Genomic DNA, 13,026 nt, shown 5'->3' on the forward strand with positions numbered 1-13,026 from the left:
GGTACCCATTACAGCTTGCCCCTCAAATTCAAGCTTCCTCACCACAAAGCCTGACTTGTAATCCTGAGTTGTATTAAGACACAGATCTAAGAACAAATATGCAAATGTAAAGCCTCAGAGTTTATTTTGGCAGCAGCAGTTTGACAAGAGATACCCGACCAGCTGGCCCTCACAGAAAATAGTTTGTTCCTTCTTTTAAAGTTTGCCCAGCTTCCCCCTCTGCGGCATACCTCCCCGACAAGAATGTGATTGTGCTGCAGCCGAGGAGCCGTCCGACTTGTGGCGACAGGCACACACAGCCGATTGCATCACATCCGAGAGAGTTATCTGAGTGAGTCTGAGGGTGTGTTTTTTTTCCCTTCCAGTGAACATGTTTAGTCAGATCAGGAAGTGTGATGCTGTGACAGTAGAGGAGGAAGCAGGCTCACAATGGCACCATGTTTGCTGCTGGGACTGGAAGCATGAGAGGGCCGGGGCTGAAGACCCCTCTGCTGCTGCTGCTGCTGCTGCTGCTGGGCACAGGTATGACACCAGGATCCGGCTCTTTACTCTCCTGTCTCCTCCCTGCTCTCTCCTTTGGGCTTTACTCTACTTTCCTCGCTTTGTGACTGAGTGGAACTTCTGGACTGGAAGGAGTGTGAAAAGTTTTGATATTGAATTCAAAACACTTGATACATTCGAAGAACTAAAAGTGAAAGTTGGCCCTATGTCACTTCAATCCACTTTTTGTCATAGCTTTGCCGTTTGTGGAAACTCAATCCCTACTCTATTTCAAATGAATCTCTTCTCAAAGTTTGATAAAGCTAAGATCAGCCAGGAAACCTTTTTTAATCTGTACATATACACCTTAGTCTTTAAGAAACGGTAATTGGATTCCTCTTTTGTGTCAAATCGAGTACATTTTCTTGAACAAAAGGAACTTTTTCTCACAAAGTGAACTCTTCGACTGCGTAACGAAGCTATGTCACCAACAAATTGCTCAACTTGTTGAATATCTCCTCCTACTCCTTGCTGTTCAGTAGCTGCTTTTGCAACAGTTTAGATTTGTGTAGCAACCTTTTGAAATCATACAGGTGGAAGTCTTGAGTTCCTGTGTGATGTGACTCTTATTCAGATGTTGTGTTAGCAAGTAAGCTGGTGAAAGCCCTGCAGTAATAACTGTCTTCATTCACATGCGCTTTTCACTTCACTGAAATAAATGTTGCACATGTTTAACTACCTTTTCAGTGACAAGGCAGCGGCATAATATAAAGTTATGGGATGTGTTGAATTTCAGTGTTTTGCCAAGAAGAGGATGATGAAAACGTAGAAGACACAGACATAGAGCCTGGGGAGGAGCCAGGAGAAGCAGAACCGGGGGATGATGGTGAACCAGAGGTCCCAGGTGAGACATGAATAATATAATACATTTGAAAATAATAATACATGATGTGCCCAAAAGTACACGCTTTGAGGTCTATTCTTTTATTTTATTTTCCTTCTTATTTTCGGGTGTGAAGATAATTGAGATTCTAACATTTATTTTCATTTTGTTAATATTCTTTTTTTTTCTTCTCACAAATGGTATTATATAGTTTGATATATTCAGTGACATGGTCGCATAAACAGGCAAAAATAATGAAACCTTGTGATAAAAAAACTAGAAAAACATCAAAACAAATAAATAAGGCAGTGTGGCGCAGTGGATAAAGCCTTGGTGTTTGGATCAGGGGGTCACAGGTTCAAACCCCACTGCAGTCAGCATGTCGTTGTGTCCCTGCAAGACACTACACCCCAAATTGCTCCCGTGGGGATTGCCCACAGTACGTAAGTCGCTTTGGATAAAAGTGTAATGTACATGTAATGTAATAAATAAAACATTTATGAAGTCATAAACAAGGGTTATATGTTGTTTAACACTTTGTCCAAAGAGCACCTTAAACATTGTTTTAAGAATATATACGATGGGAAAAACAAGCCAAATGATATTCAGTTATAATGCAAACACAAAATCAATATCAAACAAGAATTCATTTAGAAGCAAACACTTTAACCATGACTGCTTTTGTCCAGATCTCTTGAAAGTACTCAATTGTTATTAGTTTTGAGGTTTTTTCTTTTAAAAGATCTTTGTGCATTTGTTTGTTAGGCGTAGAAATAGAACGCAGACATGGTGGAAAGAGGGGTGCTAATGCAACAAAGACCTCAATCTGGAATCAATCTGGGTTTTACCTTTTATCCATAAAGCAAACAGGAAGCACATCACTGAACATTTAGCGACTTTGGCACTTTGTTCTAGCAAAAAACAGCAGCACATTTTAACAGCTACAACTAATTGTTTCTCATGACAAAAAACATTAAAGCAAAAAACATTAAACCAATATTAAATAAATATAATACAACCATCTTGATAAAGAAAATAAGAAAATACAATCTTGTTACAAAGTGCAAGTGACCCATTATGAGAACACTATTCAGTTTGGATTCCACAGGGAATGAGGGTGCTACAGCGCACAGGGATATCTTAAACATCAGTGTGCTAATGACTTCGTGATTTCCTGTTTCAACATAGTGCTATACGATCTGGAAGAAGCCAGGTCCACGATGAGAGACTTTACAGAAAGAGCAGCAAACTGTACTGTTTGATTTTCCAGGTTTTGATGACTTAATCCTCAGTCTTCAGATGTTTATATGGGTTTTCTCCGGAAGTTTTTCCTTGTACGATGTGAGGGTCTAAGGACAGAGGGTCTAAGGACAGAGGGTCTAAGGACAGAGGGTGTCGTATTGTCATACTGATATTCTGTACACACTGTGCAGACCACTGAGACAAATGTAACATTTGTGATATTGGGCTATATAAATAAACATTGATTGATTGATTGATTGATTGATTGATTGATTGATTGATTGATTGATTGGAGATCAAGAACGTTTTTTCTAAGTTAGCTTTTTGTCACTGATGTTCTTTTGTGAGATGGAAATTGTGATTGTAGAATTTATAAACTATTAACTCTCTTTCAGGCTTTAAGGGTGTCACAGGTCGAGTGGAAGACCTGTGAGGGGTCATAGTCAGTAGGCTGAGTGCTCATTGGACGAATACAAAAACATTATTAGGATGTGCACAGATGATATGGTCTGGATAGATATGAAAAACGTATTATGCTCAAAGTATTTGCAGAAATGTTTCAGGCTGATCTTATTTCTATCTGGTCCTCTCACTACATTCACAGTCTTTGTCAATAGAGTTGCCGCTTTTAATCAGATATATAGGAATGGCCGAATATAGGAATACATACTGTGTATCTGTGACATAAATAGAAGTAAAGACACAGATGGTAGTTTTGTGTTTCGGTTGACTTTTGTTCTCCTGTTTCTCTGGACGACACTATCGGCTTTTCATTTTGGTCAAACATGCTGTCGAGGTTTGCCTTTTTTCGTATATTTGAACCTGGTCTTGCCTGCACAAAATGAAAGGAAAGGCTTCCTACAAGTCAGAACTTGTTGAAACCCTTTTTTGAGCAGGGAGCTGTTCCAGCAGCTTACTGTAATGGCTGTGGTTTTCAAATCAGACATAGTGTAAAGACGTCTTTAAACGGCGATGAACCCTGTGGCTATAATAACTGGAAATGAATACAGATGTCCCCTTTGTTAATGGCCACTGTCAACAATAAAACGTATGTCTGCTGAATTGCGGTGTTAAAGGTCACATATTATGCAAAACCCACTTTTTCATGTCTTTTATACATCAATGTGTCCCCTCTGTGTAAAAGATTCAGAAAGTTTCAGGACAAAAGATTCTCTCTTTTTCTCCTGATCCATTTATATAAAAACCTGAATTAGCTGATCAGATTTTGGCCACTTTGTGATTTCACAATGTTTTTTGGGTTGTGTAACCAAGGTAACCCCCACCTTATCACCTGAATCTCCCCCTAGAGCACCATTGTGTTTTTTTAAACCAAACATCTCTCAGAGGCAGAGACATGTTTTGTATATATCTGAGACCTATAATATATTGTTGAAAAAGAGTATGATAGGGGACCTTTAAAACACACATGTAAATAAGAAGTGTTACTCTACGAATGTCCTCTCTCTCTCTGTCTGTAGATGTTTCTGAATCCACCCTACCTCCGGACCTCACCACAACATATGGTAAGTCAGCTTTTATTCTGAATGGTGCTGTTTCTGAGGAAAAGCCCAACATCTCAACCTACCCTCAGGAAAGGTTTTGAACATACTACATACTGAGAGCACCACGTCCTACAATGCTCATGCTTTACTTGATTAGTTTTTTTGCCTTTTTTGATATTTTTTTTGGGGAGAATATATGATAATGGATTTTTTATTAAATTAATGTTTTATAATAAACACGAATTAAAAGAAACACAAAAAACCATGAAAAGCAGCATTTCTTGAATTAATACAATTCTATGTCACATTGTGGGACATTGTAGTAGAGAGAAGTAAAACATGAGTTAGTACTCGCTGTGAAGTTTCAGAAAAATCATCCAACTTTCCTCTGCTGTTGTTTCCAGTTGAAACTACCATTGGAGAAGAGCAGGATGGCTCAGGACGTTATTTTTCCGGGCTCTATGGTATGTCAGACCAACCATGGCCTCACGTACCTGCACATTTACAGACCTACTGTAAATGTAACGATCATTTACTCCTTGTATTAATCCTTTAATGACAGAAAATTGCAGCAGAACACATTTATTAAAGATTACGCATCGTATAAAAAATGCCCAAATAAAGCTATTTAAATCTTTAATCCCTGGTCAAGGTTATACAAAGGACTGCAATCAACTAAAACTAAAAAATTGCAAGTTGGAAAAGGTAAGGAAAAGATGGATGACTGTTTATACTTTTCAACAGAGGAGTTAAACACTACGGATTCAACCGACCTAGAGCCGGATGAGGGTCTGGGTCTGCTCATCATCCTGATCCCTGTGGTGCTGGTGGTCCTCATCATCGCCTTCATCGTTTTCTGCATCTTCATCAACCGCAGGTGGAAACAAAATCAGATGAATCAAGGTATGTCTATCACGAGAGGGAACACGTACGATACGTGTACATGACATACGCTGCTGCTGCTCATAACCAATTGCCCCTTGCGGGATTAATAAAGTTGTTGATTGATTGATATATAACATGTGCGATATTATTATTATTATTATTAATAATGTTCGATAAATAACGTGCAATAAACTACCACTACGGTTTTTGCACTACTAAATAATCTTAAAATGTACATTAATTATGTGACCGTCTATGTTTCCTGTAGTTATTGAATTGCTCTTTTTACTGCACTGTTAGTGTACCATTTTATTATTATTGTGCTGCTGTGTTTATTGTATTTTTGTAACTCTGGCACAACAATTTCCTTCGGGATGAATAAAGTCTTATCTTATATTATCTTATCTTACCCCTGGACAATTAGGATTATTTAGCTTTTATTTGCAGACATTTCACAAATGATTTTTTTTATTTATTTCTGTTCAGAAGTTTAAACAATTTTCTATAAAATAATAGTGGCATCTGTCTACATTGAATATGTGTACCATAATGTCAAATGTTCCTCTACTGTCATGAAACTTTTTAAATGTCAGTCTTAAAACGTATACACATATACAGTGGGGCAAAAAAGTATTTAGTCAGCCACCAATTGTGCAGGTTCTCCCACTTAAAAAGATGAGAGAGGCCTGTAATGTTCATCCTAGGTACACTTCAACTATGAGAGACAGAATGGGGGGAAAGAATCCAGGAAATCACATTGTAGGATTTTTAATGAATTAATTGGTAAATTCCTCGGTAAAATAAGTATTTGGTCACCGACAAACAAACAAGATTTCTGGCTCTCACAGACCTGTAACTTCTTCTTTAAGAGCCTCCTCTGTCCTCCACTCGTTAACTGTATTAATGGAACCTGTTTGAACTCGTTATCAGTATAAAAGACACCTGTCCACAACCTCAAACAGTCACACTCCAAACTTCACTATGGCCAAGACCAAAGAGCTGTCAAAGGACACCAGAAACAAAATTGTAGACCTGCACCAGGCTGGGAAGACTGAATCTGCAATAGGTAAGCAGCTTGGTGTGAAGAAATCAACTGTGGGAGCAATTATTAGAAAATGGAAGACATACAAGACCACTGATAATCTCCCTCGATCTGGGGCTCCACGCAAGATCTCACCCCGTGGGGTCAAAATGATCACAAGAACAGTGAGCAAAAATCCCAGAACCACACGGGGGGACCTAGTCAATAACCTGCAGAGAGCTGGGACCAAAGTAACAAAGGCTACCATCAGTAACACACTACGCCACCAGGGACTCAAATCCTGCAGTGCCAGACGTGTCCCCCTGCTTAAGCCAGTACATGTCCAGGCCCGTCTGAAGTTTGCTAGAGAGCATAAGATGATCCAGAAGAGGATTGGGAGAATGTCATATGGTCAGATGAAACCAAAATAGAACTTTTTGGTAAAAACTCAACTAGACGTGTTTGGAGGAGAAAGAATGCTGAGTTGCATCCAAAGAACACCATACCGACTGTGAAACATGGGGGTGGAAACATCATGCTTTGGGGCTGTTTTTCTGCAAAGGGACCAGGACGACTGATCCGTGTAAAGGAAAGAATGGGGCCATGTATCGTGAGATTTTGAGTGACAACCTCCTTCCATCAGCAAGGGCATTGAAGATGAAACGTGGCTGGGTCTTTCAGCATGACAATGATCACAAACACACCGCCCGGGCAACAAAGGAGTGGCTTCGTAAGAAGCATTTCAAGGTCCTGGAGTGGCCTAGCCAGTCTCCAGATCTCAACCCCATAAAAAATCTTTGGAGGGAGTTGAAAGTCCGTGTTGCCCAGCGACAGCCCCAAAACATCACTGCTCTAGAGGAGATCTGCATGGAGGAATGGGCCAAAATACCAGCAATAGTGTGTGAAAACCTTGTGAAGAAAACGTTTGACCTCTGTCATTGCCAACAAAGGGTATATAACAAAGTATTGAGATTAACTTTTGTTATTGACCAAATTTTCCACCATAATTTGCAAATAAATTCTTGAAAAATCAGACAATGTGATTTCCTGGATTCTTTCCCCTCTCATAGTTGAAGTTTACCTAGGATGAAAATTACAGGCCTCTCTCATCTTTTTAAGTGGGAGAACTTGCACAATTGGTGGCTGACTAAATACTTTTTTGCCCCACTGTATATGTTTCTGGATAATGTGAGTGTTAAATAGGAAAGTATATTTCCTATAATATTGAGGAACTGACCTTATTCGTACTAAAAACAACTCGGCAACTTATCAACACTTGTTATATATATATATATATATATATATAAAACTACTAAATGACTTTTAAGCCTTGGATCTTTTAAGTTAAAGATGTGTTTGAATACTGTAATGTAATTTATTTTGTGGTCTTTTTATTACAATTGATCTTCTTTAACTGTGTTTATGTACGCACCAAATACACCATGGCAAGTCCCTCGTATATATAAACCTGTTTGGCAATAAAACTGTTTCTGATTCTGATAAAGAGCCATGTTTTTATTCTCATAGAGCTGAGGAAAGAGGATCCATATTTGGACGGGTCCAGTACAGAGAAGGTTCCTATGTAAGTATGGATACTTTTACTTCTTCTCTAGTGCTGATCATTTGAAGAACTCTTATTAAACTCTTCAAGGTGTATTTATTATGTTTACAACCATGTTAACAAGAGGTTAGGTTTTCAATATGCATACAAGTGTGAGTAATTTGTAGTTATTATAAACACAAGTTCACTACAGATACCGACAGATGGTGTCAGAAACATTGAAGTTCATTTGCTCACCTTGGTTTTTTGTGTGGATTATTTGATCGTGTTGAAACTTTGTACCTTCCAGGCCCATGTTTGAGGAGGACGTGCCCTCTGTGCTCGAGCTAGAAATGGAAGAGTTAGACAATTGGATGAGAAATGATGGTGAGTATCTTTCTAACATAGAGCTGTAGCATATACATATGTATGTACTCAGAGGTGGGAAGTAGTGGAGTACAAATACTTTGTTACTGTACTTAAGTACATTTTTCTGGTATCAGTACTTTACTCCACTACTTGTTTTTCTGACGACTTTTTACTTTTACTTCTTACATTTTTAACACAAATACCTGAACTTTCTACTTATTGCATTTCCAAAACAAGCTTGTTACTTAAGTTTTAATCTGTGTTTGGTGGCGTGATCATTATTATTTAGAGCCGTTGCGTGCCTGTTGATTTGAACACGATCCGTGGATCCATCACTTCCTGGTCTTCTCTAAAGAAGAGGGACCAATGGAAACGTTGTCATGTTGCCGTTGTTCAGCATGGAAACATTCATTAGCTAACAATGACATTATTGTTCTATTAATATAAAGGGAGGTCAGGTACTCTTTAAAACAGCTGCTAGTTATGGGTACTTTTTACTTAAGTACATTTCGAAGCCCATACTTCTTTACTTTTACTTGAGTAAAGAAGTTTAGTCAGTACTTCTACTTTTACCAGTGTTTTTAAACACGAGTATCTGTACTCTTACTTGAGTAAAGGATGTGGGTACTTTTGCATCTCTGTATGTACGTATAGACACGTATGTGCTTTATTTCCTAAAACTTCAGTTATTTTGCAGAATATAATTAATAATATAAAATATACTCATGAAATAAATTCAGATTTGTTGCCGGATTAAAGTGATGTCCCCATCAATAATTGATATTATAGAATATTATTATATCCATTGTTCTGAAGCGGTCTTTTCTGTGTCATGAATAGCTACTTTTTTTGGTAACCTCTTTCAAGATGTTCCCTGTGGTTCCAGAAATAAAACTTCAAAAATGGAAACCACTTTTTTAGCAAGAGCCAGATTAGTTTTTGGAGTTTACCCAGCAGAGGTCGCTGTAGCTCTTATTGTTCAGACTTGTCTGGTGTGAGTCAGTGGTTTTTACACACTGTATATTTCTTAGTGTGAGGGTTAAGTGAATATATGAGTCATCTCATGTGGTTTGTTTTTCAGATAAACCTGCAGAAGACTCTAAACATTTATGAATCTACTTATGGTGAGCATGATTTACACTTATTAAAGGTATGTCCAGTTTATAAACACATGCAGATGTTAGTCAGTTTCTTGTCATTTATCCGTCAAGACCAGAGAGATAGTCTCATAACTTATCAAATTCACTATTAATATTAATATGAAATCAACTTTTTGATGTATTTTACTTTAAAATGTTGTTTTCAGATATTCAAACAAATCTTAATGCATACAATAAAGTACATTTGTATGTATTAACTGTATCATATGTATGAATAATTTTATTTTCACTCCTGCTCTTCTGTGGCAAAGTTGCTAAATCATAAGTCTGTGTCACAGCAAGAGTAATTGTGCTTCAGGCAAACTTCCTGCGGGTGTTCCTTCAACCCACTTCTGTTTTTAACTTTATTAGCTTTTTCTCACATCCTCTTTTACATCAACAGTATTGATAAGGATTTATATAAACAAATCATCACTGAGTATGTTTAATAATAAATCCAATCAGACTCAAATCATAATAAAAACAACACAAACAATAACCAACAAGTATTAAATCCTTCAATTGTTAATGTTAATGGCCCTCTTTAATGTTTTTCTTTTGATCAATCCATTAAAAGTTCGCTCTTCTAATCTCTTATGTATGTTTTCCCTGAAGTTCATCTTGTCATCCAGCATGCAGTGGGATCCTTTTTAAAAACATCTAATTGTAATTTCTTCATTTGCTGCTTTAAGTAGAATTTGTAACAGGAACATAATTGTTTTCCCCTGAAAATTACAAAAGTCAAAGTCAACTTTAATGTCAATCTTACTCAGTTTGTGTTTACAGACAGAGCCGTTTCCAACAATCCCGAATATACAATTATACAATATACAGATATATATAAAAATATGTATAACACACATAAAAAACACAACAATCAATATACAAAATTACAGTCACTTCAATATCAATATCTTTGGTGCAATATTGTCCATAGAATGTGCATTTATTGTCCATAGCAGCGTCTATTGAATTATCTCACTATAAATACGCCCACATCATCAACATAAACATCTACCTTACACAATAATGCTAACAAACACAGATCAACAGTGGACTTTGGCTCTTTTCAAACAGTTTGCGTTTCCTGCCAGCCCGTGTTTGTTGTGATGCACCAGCTGGTTTCAGTATGGCTGATGAACTGTGACTCTCTCCTCATTTCACATGGTACTTATTGAGAGCCCAAACGCTCTTAACACCTGCTAGTGATTACAGCAGGCATGCATGGGAGTGTGGTGCAACCTAACCCCGGGATAGTCTCTGTTTCTGGAGGTCTGGAGGGAGGTCATGGTCCACTTCACTTACTGTTGACCAACATCCTTTACACATGGCTTTTTCCCAGGATTTGATCGCTAACGCTGAGCAAGGGTTAGAGGTTACTTTCATTCACTGTGGTGGCCCTCTGCACACACTGGGTTACACAAGAGATCTCAAAACAAAAGTTAATGTTACTGCTGCTGCGGTGGCGTGTTGCAGCCGCTCTGCACTGTTTGTCAGAGCCGTGAAATGTCACTGTAACTTGAGCAAATTAAAGAAAGCTTATAAAATGGTGTTGAAACTGCTTAAAAAAGCAGGTTTTGAAACCTACCAATTACACTGCACTGGAACAAGTTGAGCCATAGTGGATCTACTCCCGTGAGAAACATGGTTTAGTGAAAGTCGTAAAATTCAAGGGTGGGTAGAGAAACACTCTGTAGGAGGAGTACTATAAAATAGCTACTTGAGTCAAAGTTTAAAAAACGATGTCGTAAAAAAAACTACTCCAGTACTGAGTGATTTCATTAGAGACATTATATTCCATCCATGGATTACATGCATACAGTTTTATCAGCAAGTACTAACAAACATGCAGAGAAAAAGTGTCTCACCAGCAGCATCAGACAAACGTCAAAAGGGTTTAATTTCTTAATTAAAAAAAGAGGAAAAACATCATGAATCCTCACAGAGAGCCTTGAATGAAGTCTGCAGTGTGTGTTTGCTGCATGTACTCGGCTGTCATTGAGGTAGTGCTGAGAAATATCTAGAGGTAAATATATTGGAAGCAAATGGCTAGAAGTGTGTTGCCTCGTATCAAAGTAGGAGTAGTTATAGCAATTAGTACTAAATAGTAATGTGTAAGTCCCATATGTTTTTATTTCAAATGTACTTCAGTAAAACATTTTCTGCAAAACAACAAAAATACTGAAGAACATACAAGTTAATATAAAGTACTATTATCCACCGCCTGAAAACTTTGTTCAAACCTAATTACGGAAAATGTACTAAATCAGTTAAGCAAACCTGTCACACAATGCTTTTGTCACAAGAGTTCAGAGATACAGATCGCTCACTTGATTTCTTTTCTGCAGGTTAACAAAGGACACACAGTGAACAATGCAGCGATGCCGACGTGGACGATCTGACCGTCCTGCAATCATCCGGCAGCATCTGTGACCACGGGGACTCATTTGACTGCCAGGAAAATACATCACAACACTTCAAGGACACTTTCATTGCTACAGTAAAACAATCAACAAGAAGAACTTGTTCTTAATACAGTGGACAACATATGGACTTAAATCTGCTTAAATAGTGACTGTCGGATCAGTGTTGTGTCTTTTTAATGTGTGGTTTCTGTCGTGCATTGCAATACTTTTATTTAGCTGACAATGTTATCCCTGGCAAGTTCTAATAAGTGCATTCAATGTGAGTAAAGCCAAAATATTGCAAGAATCAAGCTATTACATTATCATCACCATGCTGATATACTTAAGTTGCCACATTTAGAGACTATAAGTGATGAGAAAGTTTTATTTTTATTTTTTAATATCATGCCCAGGTGCAGTTCCAACAGATGAGTTTTCGGTCTGTGACGGAGGATGTGTAGGTGATATGATTGATTTAGAAACTGTCAAGTAGAAATCTGTAATAATCCATAATAATGCAGAGTATTTTCTGCCTCGATGAATCAGACAGAGTTTAAAGAACACGGTGTAGCTACCAACTATTCTCTTTTCTGTATTCATACTTTTGAAAGAGTATGTTGTCATCTTGTTAACTCACAGATATGACTGCTGTCGGCCCCTGAACGCCTCTCTGTTGTGTTTCATTGCCCCTGAACGCCTCTCTGTTGTGTTCACTGCCGGTCCCTCCAGCTGCAGGTTTTAACTGGGAAATATCCTGTTGAGGGACGCAGGCATGCATGACAGAGGGCCACTCCTTTTCATGCCTGTGCGGAGCTGCTGAGGAGAAAGTGTGTTTTATTCAGAGACTGAAATCTCTCTAAGTGTGAAATCAGTGGCACTCTATTTTGATAAATGATTACCCGTCGCAGAAAATAACTCTAAAAGCTGCTGCTGCTGATAAGATTTCCATCTCTTGCAGTAGATTTTACTTTGTGTCTACAGATGCTGTTCGGATGTTTTGTTTCCAGTTTTGGCCTAAAAGTGTTGAATCTAAGCGCTCCTGACACTGATCTTAGCGTCAGTGCAACTTTCTCTACACGTTCATCAGTATTTTTGCAGGACCTTGCAGTGTAAATATAAGAATACAGAATACCAAAAGATATTGTTTTTAAGGAATGTAAATATTTCAAATGGGCTGTAGCCCTGTTGTTGTTTTGCTGATGAAGATTTGAATACAATTTGAATTGATAAAATCTCTTGATAATATCATGATGGTGTTATGGCAATGTTGCTCGGCCCGACACTTTGTTTTACACTGAGATATAATATAAACTATTAACTGGATATATTTAACTTATGTACAGGCGTTTAATGTTCCCAGAGGGTAAAACTCTTCGATTCATTGCTAAAAGATCATGAATGTAAAGCGTTCATGCCCCTCAATCAATTATAATATAAAAGTTGTATTTAATGTACTAATTTGGTGATATTTTGCATTTCATCTTTAGCAGGTCAAATGTTTACTTTTCTTTATGACCTAATACTGTACCTGCAAAAATAGGTGTAAGTTGTGCTACATGC

The 13,026-nt window shown here is 37.8% G+C and overlaps 1 protein-coding gene across 3 annotated transcripts; it reads left to right on the forward strand.

Moving 5' to 3' along the window:
• Positions 1-310: 310 nt before the first annotated feature.
• tmem154 (transmembrane protein 154) lies at positions 311-12,714 on the forward strand. Of its 3 annotated transcripts, none has more exons than XM_034085914.2 (9): positions 311-522; positions 1,277-1,384; positions 4,084-4,128; positions 4,512-4,571; positions 4,852-5,010; positions 7,541-7,595; positions 7,864-7,940; positions 9,004-9,046; positions 11,410-12,714. In XM_034085914.2, exons 1-8 carry the CDS (start codon positions 438-440, stop codon positions 9,033-9,035), a joined length of 621 nt encoding a protein of 206 aa, XP_033941805.1. In that variant the 5' UTR covers positions 311-437; the 3' UTR covers positions 9,036-9,046; positions 11,410-12,714. The 3 variants fall into 3 exon arrangements, with proteins under 3 accessions (XP_033941805.1, XP_033941811.1, XP_033941820.1); XM_034085920.1 differs by having other exon boundaries at positions 366-522; positions 9,004-9,072; XM_034085929.1 differs by lacking the exon at positions 4,512-4,571 and having other exon boundaries at positions 366-522.
• The last annotated feature ends 312 nt before the right edge of the window (positions 12,715-13,026 follow it).

The sequence above is a fragment of the Pseudochaenichthys georgianus genome, chromosome 1, assembly GCF_902827115.2.
Source record: "Pseudochaenichthys georgianus chromosome 1, fPseGeo1.2, whole genome shotgun sequence".
In the NCBI taxonomy this organism is placed as follows: domain Eukaryota; kingdom Metazoa; phylum Chordata; class Actinopteri; order Perciformes; family Channichthyidae; genus Pseudochaenichthys; species Pseudochaenichthys georgianus.

Excerpts from the sequence above, each read along its gene's own strand:
- tmem154 (XM_034085914.2), top strand. The coding sequence starts at position 438 with ATGTTTGCTGCTGGGACTGGAAGCATGAGAGGGCCGGGGCTGAAGACC. Across the intron at positions 5,011-7,540 it reads ACAAAATCAGATGAATCAAG|AGCTGAGGAAAGAGGATCCA; the intron begins GTATGTCTATCA and ends TTATTCTCATAG. Across the intron at positions 7,596-7,863 it reads AGTACAGAGAAGGTTCCTAT|GCCCATGTTTGAGGAGGACG; the intron begins GTAAGTATGGAT and ends TGTACCTTCCAG.